The 16528-nt window shown below is 61.2% G+C and overlaps 2 protein-coding genes across 2 annotated transcripts; both read right to left on the bottom strand.

The window, feature by feature from the left end:
- Nucleotides 1-4922: 4922 nt before the first annotated feature.
- LOC128313105 (WAS/WASL-interacting protein family member 3-like) lies at nt 4923-6859 on the bottom strand. Its single transcript, XM_053209708.1, has 3 exons — nt 6835-6859; nt 6028-6723; nt 4923-5923 (listed from the first exon to the last, which is right to left on the bottom strand). Exons 1-3 carry the CDS (start codon nt 6857-6859, stop codon nt 5838-5840), a joined length of 807 nt encoding a protein of 268 aa, XP_053065683.1. The 3' UTR covers nt 4923-5837.
- On the bottom strand, nt 6623-14453 carry PMVK (phosphomevalonate kinase). Its single transcript, XM_027048423.2, has 5 exons — nt 14296-14453; nt 12827-12890; nt 10091-10243; nt 7824-7953; nt 6623-7036 (listed from the first exon to the last, which is right to left on the bottom strand). Exons 1-5 carry the CDS (start codon nt 14388-14390, stop codon nt 6900-6902), a joined length of 579 nt encoding a protein of 192 aa, XP_026904224.1. The 5' UTR covers nt 14391-14453; the 3' UTR covers nt 6623-6899.
- Between the last annotated feature and the right edge of the window lie 2075 nt (nt 14454-16528).

Below are 16528 nucleotides of genomic sequence, written 5' to 3' on the forward strand. Positions count from 1 at the left end.
GAGAGGACAGAGGCCAGCAGAGGAGAGAGAGAACGGCCAGGACCAGAAGAGGGAGGAGGCACCACAGATAGGGGCGGGGCCAGAGGCGGGAGACGGAGGAGGGAGGAGGGAGGAGGGAGGAGGGAGGGGGTGGTCGCCGGCTGATGCTGGCTGCATCCCTGGTGGGGTCCTTCAGGAAGCGGCTTTGCAGAGAGGGGAGCAGAGGCCGAATTGCTAAGCGTTGAGGAGCGAAGGGGAGAGCCCAGGTGGCGCCCGCAGGTCAGCAGACACAGGGGAGGGCGGACGACGGGGAATCTGAGGGAGGCCAGGCCCGGATGGGGACACAGGGCAGAGGGAGTCGAGCGCAGGCAGGAACCGAGGGCAGGCCCTCTACCCCCACGCGTGGACTGTTTTCTGAGCTGGTGGGGTTCAATCCCACTGATGTCACCACAGTGAGGCCCATGGAGAAAGACCGACAGGAGGACAGCAGGTGTGAACCTGCCCCGACGTGCACCTGCCCCAAGCTTGCGCGTCCGGGACATGCTGAGCGCAGACCTCAAACACCCGCCGGTTTTCAACTAGAAAACCACGGGCGGTCCATGCGGGGAGGGTTCTGGTCCCAAGGTGTGCAGAGAAGCCGCTCTGGGCCTGGGGCCGCCGAAGGGCGCCCCTGAGCCTGCTCCAGGGCAGACTCTGCCTGGCCACCCACATCCTCCTCGTTCAGGGTGGCCTCCTGCAGCCCCTCAGGGGGCCCGTGCTTAGGGCCCACTGCCAGAGGAGGGGTGCAGAAACTTCTGGGAGAGCCCGAGGACACCAGACGACCTGCTGGGAGGCCTGGGAAAGTCTGGGCCAGCCAGACATGCTGAGAGGGAACGAAGGAGGAGAGTCAGCGTGGGGAGCCCCGGGGAAGCGAGTGGGGAGTCAGCACCACACAGGCTCAGCATCAGCCCTCTGCCCTTGGTTCACACGCCCATTTCCAGATTGCTGTTTCCCTTTATTTGTTTTGTCTTCTTTCTAAATTTTTATTTATTTTGAGACAGAAAGAGACAAAGAGAACGAGGAGGGGAGAGAGGGAGACAGAGAGGGGAAGGAAGAGAGCAGGAGAGAGAGAATCCCAAGCAGACTCTGAGCAGTCAGCACAGAGCCCGACCGAAACGTGAGATCACGACCTAAGCCGAAACCAAGAGTCAGACGCTTAACCGACTGAGCCACCCAGGGGCCCCACCCTTTAGTTCTTAGAAAGAACTCGTTTCCCAAAAATGCCAGTTCTCCACGTGTGCCAGGGGGCCGGATGGGGGAACCGAGGTTCCGCTCCAGGCCCAGACCTAGCAGGTGGCTGCCTGCTCTGGGGCAAGGTGGGCCAGGAGGTCACGGCCCTGTGCTCCTGCACGAGCACCACGCCCTGGAACATGCCTGGGGACCCAGGAGCCGGGTCCCCAACGCTACCAGCCAAGGCCACGGCTCAGAAGGGGCCCGACTGGGGCAAGTTGCCACAGGGAGTCCAACCCGACCACACAGCACACTCGACAAAGTCCCTTCACCTCTCTGTGTCCCCCGTGTCTTCAGTTTTAACAAGGGAACGGGAGCCATCGGCGCGAAAGCACGCGGGAATCGCCAGCCCGGCCCGGCTTGGCCACCACACGGTGGCATTTGTCGCACACGTCTGGGTGTGCCGGCCCAGCGCCCCACCCGGGGCCCGCAGTCGTCTTCAAGCCAGCCCGAGGGACCCGGCCGCCGCTGGTGCAGGCTGGATGCGCCTGGAAAGTCACGGGAACCGTCACGGCACGGGGACGTTGCTGGGGAAGCATCCACTGGCGGATGCCCTCAGCGTCCCCGAGGAACGGCACGTGTGAGTCTGCACCCGTGTCTCTCGTCCTTGTCCCCCAGTGCGCCAGGACCGTCCCCTTCCGGGAAGTGGCCCTGTGGCCTCCTCACCCGGATGCAGCTTCAGTTACCAGAGCGAGACACGCCGGGCGGCCCTGGCCTCCCCGGGAAGCAGGAACCGGGCCGAGCTCCCGAGGGCTCGGCTGGGAGTTCTCTGCCGCCCTGTGGGAGAGGTCTCGCGCTCGCTCAGGGACACGGAGGGCAGGGGACGCGCCGGGAGGGAGCTCAGGAGCCCCGGGGCCCGGTCACCGCCAGGTGCTCCAGGACCTGAGCAAACCAGCCCCCTCACCGCACCTCAGTTTCCTCGCATGCAAGCACGGCATCTGGAACTCGGGGCCGTTACACGTGCGTCCCGCGACATCACGCATCCAGGCAGCCCCTGCTCCCTGACACAGCCCCCCCCCCCAGCCCCGGAACTGGAAGCCGTCACGACAAAGCCAGTCAGCAGGCAGCAAGGCCCACGTCCCTGTCACCTGGGGCGCCCCCACCGCCCTCAGCCGGGGCCCCCGAGGAGCGCAGCTTGGTCCGGACGCTCTCTGGACCCCCTGGAAGAAAACGGTTAAAAACCCAGGTGGACAGAAGGGCTCAGCACCCCACCCGGCTGTCGGACGAGGGGGTCCTGGCTCAGGTCACGCTAAGGCCACACCCGGGCAGCCGCTCATCTGCACGCCGGACTGCACGGGCACTTGATGGCTGAGACGCCCGAACGTCCTCGTCGTTCCTCAGGAATGCTTTACGGGAACCGTGAGCACCGGCATTTCAGGTGTCCGCCGCGCCTTGGAGCATGCCAGAATGTGAATTCCAAAAATAAAGGGGGAAAAAAATCCAAAAGCATCTAGACAGGGAGAGGAGGCTACCTTCAGAGGGACAAAACTCAGGGCGGCCTCAGGCTCAGCAACATCAAAGGGCAGCAGACGGCGGAACCAGGCCACGGGGCCACGTCCACGTGTAGACACCACAGAATGGCACTGCCTCGTTCACAGGGGCTCCGAAGACAGACGCACCACTTTCGAAAAAAATCCTTTGAGGGGCGCCTGAGGGGCTCGGCTGGTCAAGCTTCTGACTCAACTTCGGCTCAGATTGTGAGCTTGGGGTCCATGAGTCCGAGCCCCGCATCAGGCTCTGTGTTGACAGCTCAGAGTCAGCTTGGGAGTCTGTCTCCCCCTCTCTCTCTGCCCCTCCCCCGCTTGCTCGCGCACGTGCGCTCTCTCCCTCTCTCTCTCTCTCTCTCAAAATAATTTAATAATTTAAAACACTTAAAAAAAAAGAAAAAGATATCCGAAGGCACATCAACCGTCTGGAGAGGAATTAAAATACCAAATTGTTAAACGGGTAAGTTGAGCCGTCACGAAAGGCCCAAAGTGAGCAGTAAACCCGTGAAGTCTTCAAAATAAATTCTCGTTATAAACGCGTTTTAGAATGGGCTGTTAACCGCCTGTGTGGATCTCTCGACCAGGCGGCTGTAATCTGCGGTGGAAGAAGCGGAAGCCGCAGGGGCTCCGGGAGGGCAGGGGGCAGGGGGCAGGGGGCAGGGGGCAGGCACACGGCTCCACTCACGTGCGGAATCCAAACGACAACACACAGAAGGCAGAGACCGACCCGTGAACGCAGACAACAGGCTGGCGGCCGCAGGGGGGTGGGGGTGGAAGGTGCCCGCCGGGGGACGGGTGGGTCAGGCCAGGGGCACTGCAATGACCTACACGCTGGTCACATTGCTGCACTGGACACCCGAAGCTGCTGCAACGCTGTGCTCCAACTATACTTCAGTAAAGTAATTCTTTCAAGTTTATTTTGAGAGAGACAGAGACAGCACGAGCAGGGCAGGGGTAGAGAGGGGGAAAGAGCGGATCCCAAGCAGGCTCCACACCGTCAGCGCAGAGCCCAGGCGTGGGGCTCGATCTCGCGGACCATGAGACCACGACCCGAGCCGAGATCGAGAGTCGGACACTCAACTGGCCGAGCCCCCCAGGCGCTCCTTGCATGTGTCTCACCAGACCCGACCCTAACTACTTCACGTTTTCATGCCACTGCGATTTCAACCTTTGTCGTTCATTGCTAATGAACAGCAACACAGTTGGTTGTCATGACTCGACCTGGTATCCCACAATCTTGTCGAACTCACCTATCAATTCTACAAACTTTCTTTTTTTAAAAATTTTTTAATGTTTATTTGTTTTTGAGAGAGAGACAGACAAGAGCGTGAGCAGTGGAGGGATAGAGAGAGAGGGAGACACAGAACCCAAAGCAGGCTCCAGGCTCCGAGTTGTCGGCACAGAGCCCGACGCGGGGACTCGAACTCATGAACCTCGAGATCATGACCTGAGCTGAAGTCAGGTGCTCAACTGACTGAGCCCCCTGGGAGCCCCAAGTCGTACACTTCAAAAATGTGCAGTTACTACAGACCTATTATATCTCAAGAAAGCTGTTTAGAAATGGAGGAAATAAATTTTTAAGAGAATGTCAGTGCTACAGATCATTATTAAAACCACACGTACCAGGGTCCTGGGAGGCTCAGTCCGTTAAGTGTTCAACTTTGGCTCAGGTCGTGATTTTGCTGTTTGTGAGTTGGAGCCCCACATCAGGCTGCCTGCTGTCAGCCCAGAGCCTGGAGCCTGCTTCGGATCCTCGGTCCCCCTCTTTCGCTGCCCCTCCCCTACTTGTGCGCACTCTCTCTCTCTCAACGTGAATGAATTTAAAAAAATAAAAAATAGCACCGACGTGACTTAAGAACAACTTCACAGCAGTCCTCGGATACCATACCCGCAGACAGAGTTGGCAAAGATGAGCACAGCGGGGTGGGGAGAAGGTCCTGACATAAAAGCAGCTGACACGCTCATCATAACACAGGGCATCAAAAGTTGGGGTTATTCTTGACTTTGGTATTTAGAGAAATATGGGGCTTTTTCCAAGTACAGAGGAACTTCAAATCCAGCAGAGGTGACTCTGGTCGGCCACCGGGCCCCCACGTGAGGAGGGCGTCAGGGCCAACCTGTCGAAGGGCGGGGGACGGACCCGCCGGCCTCCCGGGCCGCGTCCTGTGACTCTTCCAAATACCCAGAGCCAGGAACCAGGTGGGCAGCCCCCCCCCCCCCCGCCCCGGGCCGGGCCCGCCAGCCCCCTCCCCTGCCCCAGCGCTCCCGACGGGAGGCTCGCTGAGCGACCGGTGGTCAGTGATCACCTGTAGGAGAGGAAAGCACTACCTAGAAAACACGTCTCACCCCCACGTGCACCACTGCCACACGCACAACAGCCAAGACGTGGAAACACTGCACCCGGGGACGGACGGATAAGGAAAGTGCACTCACGCATACACACGCGTGCACACACCCCACACCCCCCTGCAGGCCCTCACACACACCCCCCCGCACACCCTCACGCCACACCCTCACGCACACACACGACGTACGAGGCACTGAGGCGCTGACTAGCCGTGCTCTGCGGTGACCGCTTACGACACACACGGACAGTCACGCGGAATGCCTACACTTACACGTTGGCGTGTGTGCATCACAGCTCAAAAAGCTGGGGGGAAAGGACAACCTGCAATCCTTTCTCCAGCACCCCACGAGGTGCTGGTTCAGGCCCTCCCGAGCCCCGAACGACCCCATGTGCAGGCGGGGACAGCTGCTCCGGGTGGAGGGTGGCCGAGGGACACTCGCCTGGAAGGCAGACAAACAGGGCTTCCAGGCCCAAGCGTGGGGGATGGACACGCAGACCCCTGGAAGCATCCACGGGGCCCTCGCGTGGTTCCTGGTGCGATGGGAGTGAGGACACCTGCCTCTGGGTGACAGACAGTGACCCCAGAAGCCCAGGCTGTCGCGTGACCACCAAGGCCGTGGCCGCCAGACCAGCACGGACACGGTTCACCACGTCCACACCTTCTGCTCCTTGTCCTTCGTTCTTCGCTTTCCGCCGGACTATTTACATTCCGTGGTGCCTGGCAGGCGCTCAGTAATGGCCTCTCGTCCCTGCCATCACCGCCTTTGCTGGGCCAGGCTCTGGGGACCTGGGTAAGCAGGCACAGGCTCATTCCTCAGGTCCCCTGGGCACACCCCCGGACCTGAAGAAAGCGCCACGAGACATCCGTGGGCCCTCGAGGCGAGGAGGCTGGGACTCACGACGGCCCGTCCCCTTGTCCCCCGGAGCCCCCCACTTCTCAACAACCTGTCAGAAACACCCACGAGTCACTGGGGCTGAGTCTGGTGAACACGGGAGGCTCCCTCAGGGTCACACACCCGGAGCGGGCGTGACGCGTCAGGACGGGGGGCTCACAAGCAGCCTCCGCTGGCAGCTCTGAGGGCCCCCAAGAGCCCGTCTTGGAGCCAGCTTGGCGCCGGCCCAACGGCTGGAACGGAGGCCCCTGGGGGTGAGGAAGCCTGTGCCGCAATGACACGCACACCCCAACCTCCCGGCACCTGCCGGGGGCCAGCACGGCTCTGGGAGCCAGGGTCACGATTGCCAGACGGACGTGGCCGGCTGGTGAGAATCGGAAGGGGGACACAGGGACGGACACCGCAGAAGAGGACAGGGAGGAGCCCACGGCGCTGGCGGCCCTCCAGGGCCAGGGAGCTGGTGTCGGGAACGGTGAGCCGGGCGGCAGGTCTGGGCGGCGACACGCGGTTTGGTTTGGGGGCCGTTGGGGGGGGGGGGGGGAGGCGGGGCACAGAGCCGGGTGCCCAGGGAGGCCAGGGCAGTGGGGCCCACAGCCACCAGGACGGGCTGTGCCCGCGTGCGGGAAAGGAGAGACGTGGGCTCTGAGTGGGCTCCGAGGCGGTTTATTAGGACCCACGCTGGGGAGCCGGGCCCCTGCCTGGAACGAGGGGCTGAGAGCGTCCCCACGGGGAGGCAGGGCCACCCACGCTCACGGGCTGGGCACCATGGACACGGTTCAGGCACGGCCAGTCTCCTCCCAAAGAGGCAGGGCCATCCCCTCCACAAAGAAACGAGGTCCCCGGGGCTGCCTCGACTTGCCTGGCACCTGCCAGCCCCCCGGCATCGGGGACCACGGTCCGGCAGGGGCGCCCCGGAACCCAAAGCTACAGTCTGGAGCGGACAAAGGCCACCAGGCTCTGCAGCTGCTCCTCCAGGCGCCCCGCGTCCCCGTGGTTCTCCACGACCCAGTCGAAGCCCTCCAAGTCGTCCAGGCCACACTCCGACTCCGCGTCGTCCACCCCTGTGCAGGAAGCAAGGTGACGTCAGGCCCCAGCCAGCCCTGGAGGCCCGCAGGCCCCAGATGGAGCTGCCCCCGTCCTGGCCTCCCCTCTGCCACCGCCCAGCCGCACGGCCACCACCCACAGAGGGTGGAAGGGCCTCCTGAAACCACACGAGACCACAGACGAGCCGGAAGGGCGGCTCCACGTCTACCCCCACTCGGCCCTCCGGGAGGCAGCGCGAGCTACTCTCCGAACAGCGGGGCTGCTGGGCGGGCTGACTGTGGCCGAAGTGAGGTCGAGTATACGCGGAAGTGCCCACGCCCAGGAGACTGCAGTGTCAGGGGCCGAAGTTCCCCAGCCCACAGGGCCTCGGGCAGGAGCGAGGCCTCAGCGGTGTCCCAGCTGCCACAGGGCAGGTCCCGGGCTTACACCGCTGAGGCCGCCTTGCCCACCACACACAGACACTCTGTGCATCGCACGGGACGCCCGCTGACGCAGCAGGCCGGCAGGCTGGGTCCCGGACACATCTCGCGAAGCCCACCCGCCTGGAGAGGACAGGGAAGGGCACCAGCCCCGGGTCATGAGGAACCTTTAGCCCGAGGACACCCTCCCCAACCCGTGTTCCAATCTGGGGACGGTCCTGAGCCACAGGCCCCCAGGTTCCCTTTCACGACCCCTCGCTCACGCCCCCACAGCCTGCCAGGAAGAGGGCAGGAGACCCAGACCGTGAAGGCGGGGGCCAGGGTCTACGGCGGGGTGGCGGCCGGCGTGCCAAGCCTCGGGGGCAAAGGCCGGGGCGCAGCTCACCTGGAGTGAACACCCAGCCCCGCTGCCGTCGGCTCTGCTCCGGGGCCACCACGCGGACCGTCTGGGTCAAAGCCCCGTAGGCCTCCCGAAACCACTGGATGTCCGACACCCTCCGCGTGTCACTCACCAGCTGCAGACAGAGACACGGGCAGGTGACCGACAGGACACGGTGTGGCGGGACAGGGCCCCAGGGAATAAGCAGGTGCATGGGGATGGGGGGGGGGGGCTATAGAGCCCAGACAGGTGTGGTCCCCTTCCCCATTCTCACCCACCATCCCTCCTCCCTGCAGGCAGCCCTCCCTGGTCACGCAGTCCACAGCCCGCTCTGCCCACACGTGTCTGCCATCGACACACCACGTTCCGTGGTCACCGCTGAGCTGAAGACGAAGCCTCGGGCTTTGAGGCCAGATCAGCGGGTCCAACAAAGTAATTCTACAGACAGACAAACTGAGGCCAGAAACAAAAGTGCTCTCACTGGTTCCTGCTCACCAGCGCTTTTCACAACCTAAGCCTGACTTTCTCAGGCCAGGGCACCCCACCTCTCAAAGGGCCCCCACCATTCTAAGAAGATCCAAGGCCCTAACCCCAGCTTCCGAGGGCCTACGAGATCCGGCACTACTCCCGTGGCCTTCGTGCATCCACTCCGCTGCAGCCGGCCGGTCCCCCGCTCCCACACGCCAGCCACGTCCTCCTCGAGGCCCTGGCGCGTGCGGCTCCCTCTGCATGGACGAGCGCAGGCCAGGGCCCCCCATTCACGCCCATCTCCGCTCCGGCGTCCCTCCTCCGGGAGGCCTCTCCTACGGCCCGGCCCCCTTCCTGTCCCTCTGGGTCCAGACACGCTGTCCACGAAGTGCCCTTGCCACCGTCACCATCTGCCGGGAGGTTGTGTTCACTGCCTGCCCGCCCCAGGTCCACACCCGCGGCCACATCCCAGGCCCCCGCGCGCCGTGCGGCACAGGGACCCTCGGGAGCACGCGTTCGACGACTGAATCCGTGAACAGAGCGGCCGGCTGTTCCCCCTCCGACGCGGACACATTCCGTTCACTCACCAATTACCAAACATGTGGCACAGCGAACCCGTGTGCGGGCGCGGAGGGGGCGGGAGCCAAGCGGCCGGCGCTCACCCCCTCGGGGCCCAGTCCGGGGGGCAGACGGCGGCCTCCGGTGCGGTCAGCGCCGTCTGCAGGCGCGTCAAGCTCGGCACCACCGAGCCCGAACTCCCCGTCTTCATCCCACGCCTTCCCTGCTCAGAACCACCTCCCGCCTCCCACCCTGCAGCCAAGGCCCAGCAGGCTCAGCCTTCGCGGCCCGAGCGGAGCCCACCGCTCTGAGCCACAGCCCCACCACCCCCTCCCAGCAGCCTCGCCTCTCCCCTGTTCAGTGGCCCCGAAGCACCAGAGCCCGGGCCTCACCTCCTGCCACGTGCCCCCCCGCCGCCCAAACACCCACTTGGCTCAGCCCCTTGTCTCCTGCAGGCTCTGCTCAGGTGACCTCGAGTGGGGGAAACCTCCCCGGCGCCCCGCAGGGCAGCAGCCCAGCCCCCCATGGAGCCCTGGACTCCTTTACTTTGCTCCTCACTATTTCTCTTCACCCCACAGGACACGTTCTGTATCTGTTTCCGGCCTAACTCCCTCCAGCCCCAGTAATAACGTAAGCACCCCGAGGGCAGGGGCTTAATCCCGTTCTTGCACTGATACGTCCTCAAATCACCTGGAGCCGGGCCAGGTCCAAGGAGATACTACTGGCTCCCAGAGCGAGGACGGAGCGAAGGGGTGAGGTGCTGGGGGAGCACCTGGCAGCATCACTTAGGCTCAGGTATCAGGGCAGGCTGCCTGGTGGAGGTGCCATGTAAGCGGGGCTGGAGGGAAGCAGATGAGGATGGAAAGAAAGGGCGGTCCTGGCAGGCAGAACTGCACAAAGGCCGGGCCTCCAGAGGGACCTATGCGCCTGAGGAACGGAGGGAAGGCAGGTGTAGTGACAGCCTAGGGAGCAAGAAGGCTCGCAGGGCAGCAGGGCCCGGTCACACAAAGCCTAGAGGCTGCCGTGAAGGGCTTCACTGTGGTTTGTGGGAACGATGGGACAAAGGTTCCAAAGAGAGGAGTGACAAGCGTTGGGTTATTTTTAACAGGCCGTTCTGGCTGCTGGGTGACGAATGGGACACGTGGGACCAGGGCAGGAGCTAGGAGGCCAAGGATGAGAAGTGGCGGGAGGCGGGGCCAGTGGAGTCACAGGCGGAAAAGGCGGAACGCTGCCCTGAGCGCACTCACCCAGACGGGCTGGGAGACGCCCTCCACCACCTTCCTGCAGAAGAAGCCGGGGTCGGCCTGGCGCTTTTCCTCACCCCAGCGGATCATGTCCCTCCGGAAGGCCTCCTTGTAGGTGCTGGCGTCCAGGAGTCTCTCGAAGTCCAGGCCGTGCTCCTGCCCAAAGCACATGCACCGTCTGCACCTCCGGTCTCCGACCTCACTGGTCCCTCCTGAAACAGGAGGAGGGCAGCCCTGCCCTCCCCCCCACCCCTCCCCGGGGACCGATGCAAGGACCACGAGGTTGCCACCAGGACCCTGGGCTGCAGGGAGTAAGGAACCCCAAACAGCGGCAGATGGAAGAAAAGCCTGGGGATAATCCAGAAATCATTTCGGTGTCTTTAAGTCATGTGATGCGCGACAGCTTTACCTCCCCAATGATTCCTGGCTTAAACTAATCCTGAAATTAGTCTGCGTCCCCTGGGCGCAGGCTGAGCCTCCAACCCAAGTGGGAAATGTGAAAAAGCGCACCTCTTCTGGCCCGGTCCAGCCCCACCCCGGCCCAGGACACCTGGCGGCCCCCTCCCGCATCCCGCTGCCCCCGCCCCCTAAGCTCCTGGCACCTCTGCAGAAACAGCAGGTGCTCCTGGGGCAGGGGGAGCTGCTTGGACCACCCCGGCCTCCCCTCCCTAGGGACACAGCCAAATGAGGGGTCCATCCAGGGCCCTGGGGCGGGCCGGGGTCTGAGACAGGTTCCAGCTACTCTCCTCACTCCCCGCAGCTCCACCCTCTTGGACTCGTTTCTCCCCTGCAAACTGAAGGGCCACGACCGTGCGAGTCCAGTCACCTTCCTGTGCCCTGCCCGAGGTGAGGCCGGCAGCCACCTCCTGTCTGTAAACTGGTTTCCCACGCTCTCTAGCAGAGGGAGGGAGAGTGGCCGCCAGGAGCTGTAGGTTCTGTGTTTCCATTAGATTTCTCATTGTGACTTGAGAAACCCAACGCACTAAACGTTTCATTTTGGATTTTTTTTTTTTAAGTATGCTCCACACCCAACACGGGGCCTGAACTCACAACCCTGAGGTCAAGAGTCACGTGCTCTTCCCACTGAGCCACCCAGATGCCAGTGGAATTGTTTTAAGTGGGAATAGGAGTGGTACAGGGTAGGCTGGCCTATCCGTTTCCTATTGAGGTTTTTAAGATGCAAACTCCTGCCCACGCCACACCCACGCCAGCCTGGCTCGTAGGTCTGGGGTGGGGGCTGATCTGGGAACTCTGGAGCGTAGATCAGTGGTTTTCCAACTACTCCTCAGAACCCTGGGGTTCCCCAGAAGTGCCCAGGCCCCAGGGGACAGGCTGAGAGCCCCCTCCTCCACCCTCTGTCTCCCTGCACCTCCCCCACCAGAGACCCTCAGGTCTGTCTACTGGGTACCAGGAACTTCCTCCTCTAACGTCATTTGGGAAAGGTTCCCACTAAAAAAATCTTAGGGGCACCTGGGTGGCTCAGCTGGCTGAGCGTCTGGCTCTTGACTGCGGTTCAGGTCATGATCTCATGGTTTGTGGGTTCAAGCCCCATGTCTGGGCTCTGCCTGGGACTGTCTCTCTCCTGTTCTCTCTGCTCCTCCCCTGCTTATGCTCTCTCAAAATAAAAAAATAAATAATAAATGAATTAATTTTAAAACCACTCACCTGTTATCCCCAGGACCCGCCAGGCTGCTACAATGCTAGTGATCCCCTACCTCCTACAAATGGGTCTGTTTAGCTGGTGGGAGAAAACCAAAAGGCACAGGAGAATACTGCCATGCATATGGACTGATGCATGGAAGGGGGGGCCAGATTCATTCTGTGTGGCCCCTGAAGACCAGACTCGGGCCAACTGACCAAAGTGCACCTAGAAGTCAAGGGCAGAAATCTAAGCAATGAGGACTCCTCACTGCATGGGAAGCTGGTCTGACCCTCTAGGCTCCCTGTCTGAAAGCTAAGTCCCATTTAGTTTTTACAATCCTTTTTTTTTTTCAATGCTTATTTATTTTTGAGAGAGAAAAAGAGAGAGAACACGTGTGCGTGCAAACAGGGCAGGAGCAGAGACAGAAGGGGGACAGAGAATGCCAAGCAGGCTCTGAGCTGTCAGCACGGAGCCTGACGCGGGGCTCCAACTCACCAGCTGTGAGATCATGACCTGAGCTGAAGTCGAACGCTTAACCGACTGAGCCACCCAGGCGCCCCTACAATCCTTTTTTTTTTTTTTCTTTAAATCCACATGGTCCAAAATTCAAAAGTTACGTATTTGTTTAGAGTGAAAACTCTCTGCCTGGCCCCTGCTTGCCCCTTCCTGGAGGCACCCAGTGACAGTGGCCTGTGTACCCTGTCCAGGCTTCACACAGCCCCAGCACTGGCAACAGTGAACACAAGGAGGGCCCCCCACAGATATCGGTTCCGTGGCTGAACTTGTAAGCAAACGTATTCAGAACTCTCCTCTGTTTACATATAAATGGAGTATTCCCTATGCACGTTTCTACCTCTTGCTTTCTTCACTTAATGATCATCTTGACAACTCAGGTGATTACATTTCTAAAGGGAGAATCCCAGCTCAAGTCTGAAGCGTTTCCTGGATACGCTCTGGGGGAGGGGGCCAGAAGCGAGTGACAAGGTGAAAATGGCCCCAAACGGTCCAGCACGCTGCCAACGGTAGTCACAGAGACCCTGCCAGTGACCACAGCAGGCTCCTTCCAACCCACCAAATGCCGCGAGGCCGCCACCTACCCGCGCGTACTGCTCCTTGAGTGGCCCGGACAGCCGCAGGACAGCGCAGACATCAGCTCCGAGCCTACAGGACAGGGCTCAGTTAACCTAGTTTTCCAGACGAGGCTGGAAGGAGATGGAAGTCTCCTTCCTTTTTTAAAGTAAGCTCCACACCTAACGTGGGCCTCGAACTCGTGACCCTGAGATCCACAGTCACAGGGTCTACGGACTGAGCCAGCCGGGCGCCCCTCTGTGGTTGCGTTTCTGCTACTAGTATCCGTAACTGTCAACGTCTCATCCTCCCTGACCCTAACTGCTCATCTACAAAGCGGAACAGCACTCTCTGTTCGGTCTCCTACAGGATTATTGCCAAACTGGAATGGGAGAGTTCTGCTCACAGGCAGAACAAACATTACAATTACACTGTGCACAGCCGCCACCGGCGATGTTCTGGCTCGATGAGGTCACTGCTGGGCCCTTGAACTAGTTTTCTCACAGCCCGGGTGTATCCGTGTGCACGGACTTGGTCATCACAACAGAATTCACTCGCTCCTTCAGTTGTTCGATGTACTCAATCCACCACCTGTTGGGTGCTGTGTCTGGACCCAGGTACGCCGTCCCCGCCCTGACCGTGAGGTGCTGACACTTTCACTCAAACACTGACACAGTGAGACAGGCGTTCTTAGCTCTATGCTTCACACGAGGAAACGGAGGCAGAGTGAGACCTGATACACTCAAAACAACACTGCAAGTAATGAAGCCAATGTAGATAAAGTGCAAATACCAGCCAGCATTTACTTCCTGTGCCTTTACTAGACGGCAAGAATTGTTCTGAGCCCTTCACGTGCATTATCTCATGTCATCCTTTCAACCACCCTATCTTTAGCCCCATTTCACAGAGGACAAAACTGAGACACGGAGTGGAGGAGAATGCTGTGCAAGGTCACAGGGGAACACGTGGGGAGTCAGGGTGCGAATTCCAGCAGTCCAACTGCACACACTGCTCCTGTCCACTGACTGACTCCTGTGCTGGGGACAAGGAGAAAGGCAAGCAGGAAAGGTGGTAGGACCCTTGTGCGGAGCCAGAGGCGACCTCTGCCCCGGGTCCCCTCCCCCACAACCTCGTCGACCCCTGTGGTGCACCCCCCCCCCCAGCAGCAACGCCTGGTCCCCCACCCACCGGCGTGCGCCCACGCTTTGCGATCCTCGCTCTCGTCCAGCACAACCGCTCCACCACGACGTTCAGGGTAAACAGACTCAAGCTGAATCTGAATCCTGGATCTACGGATCCCTTGGTGACCCCCCACCTTTCAGAGCACCCTCAGCTACTAACACCCCAACAGGGAACCTATCAAAGGAATCTTGGGGTTCGACGGGATCGCGCACGGAGGACTCCACGACCCCCGACCACGGAGCGGCCGCCCCTGCAGTTGTCGGGCCGCGGCCGACCCCACCCCAAGCCCAGCGTCCGCGCCCCGCCCCGCAGACACCTGCTCCGCAGCGCCTCGGCCACGAAGTCCTTCCCGGACTTCCTCTTCCCGCTGAACAGCAGCACCAGGCGCGGGGCGCCTGCTTGCGGGGCCATGCCGTCCCCCCCCCCGCCACCCGGCCACCCGGCCACCCGGCCGCCCCGCCGCGCCGCTGTCCTCTCCGCTCCGACGCGAGTACGCCGAGAGCTACTCCTGCGCAGCCGCGGAGAGGCCTGTCCGTGGGCACGTCCACCGCCAAACGCCGAGGGGGGGTGTGGCTCTCAGGGCGGCCTTCGCCCGAAAGACGCTCCCCCACAGGGATCTCTTGGAACGGCCCGGCCCCGCCCAGAGCCTGACGTCACCTGGACACAACCATTCCCCTTGTAGCGGGGACGTCTCTAAATTTCCCGAGGTGAGCGTCACGTTGCCTACCACCCAACCCTACAAACATTATGGGAAACGATCAAACGAGATCACGCTGAAGAGGTCTGCGAACCCGCCTCCTTATTTGTGCAACGCTACGCATGTGTTCAAGCTAATCTGTCTGTACCCCGCAGTGAATGTGGGTCCTCCCGGAAGCCACCCGCGGCTGAGGCGCCGGGGGCGTGGCCGTGACGTCACGCGGGGAGGGGCTTGGGCCGGCGCTCGCGCGGCCGGCCGCGCGGGTTTGGAGGCCCCGCCTGCTCTTCCCCAGGGAAGTGCGGGGACCCGCCGCAAAGTGCTGACCCCGACGGGGTGGGCTCTGGGGCTTGGAGGCCAGCCCCGGACGGGATTGCCTAGCTTTATGCGGAGTCCAGTCGGGAGCTGCGAGGGTCTGTCCCCTCCTCGAAGGCCCGCCACAGTGACAGCCGGTCCCAGAGGAGTAAGCGCAGTGGCCTTCAGCCCGGACCTTGGGCCCGCATCTCTGAGCTCGTCAGAACGGATCCCGGAGCCCATTCCTGCGAGCCACAGAGTCACTCAAGGAGAAGGGGGGAGAGGACGCCGGACCCGCGTGGGAGGAGCCGGAAAACACGGCACAGGAGCGATGAAGGAATGGCCATGGGTCAGATGCAAAAAGGACGGTCTCCAGGAAGGTCTTTTTTTTTTTTTTTTTTTTTTTTTTTTGAAGCAACTCTGAGATCATGCACTCATCAGTGCACTTAGAAGGCAGCCCCAAGTGGGGTTTTAATCCCAGCTCGGACACTTCTCAGGTCACCCTGGTTCATCACTGGTAACGCCCACCTCACAGGGTTGCCTTGAGAAGGAAATGGGAAAAACACAATGTAATTAAAACCCTTTGTAAATTCTCAAGCGTCATCCAGATGTGGAGTTATTATTTATGCTGAGCACGGTGTGGTTTTAGAATTCAGCACAGGATCCGATCTCCCAGCCCACCTTCACAGAAAGCTCAGATCCCTCCTCTTCTGTCACTAGAAAGGACTCCGAACTGCCCCCCACTTTCTTTTTCACCTGACTCACACCTCACTCCTGCCTTTCCTATCCCCGCTGGAATTCCCTACTGATGATCAGAACATCCTAACCTCTTACAGCTTCTGTCCTGCTCCCTGCCTCAACTGTGTCTCACTGTCCCCGGCTGCCCTCTCGCGTAGAGTCTTATCCCCCCCCCCCCCACCCCCCAGCCCTCAGATCTCAGCATAGTGTCTGTGGCCTCCTTCCTTCCCATATCAGCTTCCTGACCTTCACTCCCATGCCTCTTGGGAAACTCCAGCTCCTACAAGGCTCATAGCCACCGGGCTGGGTGGCCTTTGCCCTCCTCAGTGCTGACAACCACCAATCCTGGCACCTGTTTCCATTCAGGCAGCTTAGCCACAGGCTCCCGTCACCACTGTCTGTGATCTTCCTGCCTGCTTGGTCTGACCGCTCCGTCCCTTGGCCTCAGACACCAGCTCCCATGGAGCCTTGCCACCCCCCAGAGCCATCCAGCCTGCAAATCTGCACACTCAGCCACCTTGGTCTCCAAGGTCACCTGCTCAGATAGTCCCCAGAGCAGTGCTTCCCTCTCAGGGACACATTAGCCCTTGAGACTCTGTTGTATGACATCCCCTCTTCCCTCCACAACCAAAAAGAACTCACAAGAGTCAGCAGGTGTGAGACGACAGGCGGGGGACGCTGCAGACAATGAGGCAGGAAAGGGAGGAACAGGACTGTCCGCAGGGGCACAGACAAGCCGGGAGGGAGTGGCCAGAAGCCTGAGGAGGGGGGGGGCTGCGATGAGAAGCTGGGGATGCCAGACACGCTGCCTCACGGGGCTGCC

Source organism: Acinonyx jubatus, chromosome E4 (assembly GCF_027475565.1).
Source record: "Acinonyx jubatus isolate Ajub_Pintada_27869175 chromosome E4, VMU_Ajub_asm_v1.0, whole genome shotgun sequence".
Taxonomy (NCBI): domain Eukaryota; kingdom Metazoa; phylum Chordata; class Mammalia; order Carnivora; family Felidae; genus Acinonyx; species Acinonyx jubatus.

Bases quoted from the DNA above. Each gene is read 5' to 3' on its own strand.
- PMVK (XM_027048423.2), bottom strand. From the start codon at position 14,390: ATGGCCCCGCAAGCAGGCGCCCCGCGCCTGGTGCTGCTGTTCAGCGGG. The intron at 12,891-14,295 runs GTGTCTGCGGGG...CCTGTCCTGTAG, and splicing joins GCCGAGGCGCTGCGGAGCAG to GCTCGGAGCTGATGTCTGCG. The intron at 7,037-7,823 runs GTGAGCTGCGCC...CTTCCTGCACAG, and splicing joins GGGCTGGGTGTTCACTCCAG to GGGTGGACGACGCGGAGTCG.
- LOC128313105 (XM_053209708.1), bottom strand. From the start codon at position 6,859: ATGCCGGGGGGCTGGCAGGTGCCAG. The intron at 6,724-6,834 runs GCAAGTCGAGGC...CCAGCCCGTGAG, and splicing joins GGGGGGCTGGCAGGTGCCAG to CGTGGGTGGCCCTGCCTCCC. The intron at 5,924-6,027 runs GTTGTTGAGAAG...CGCTTTCTTCAG, and splicing joins CTCGTGGGTGTTTCTGACAG to GTCCGGGGGTGTGCCCAGGG.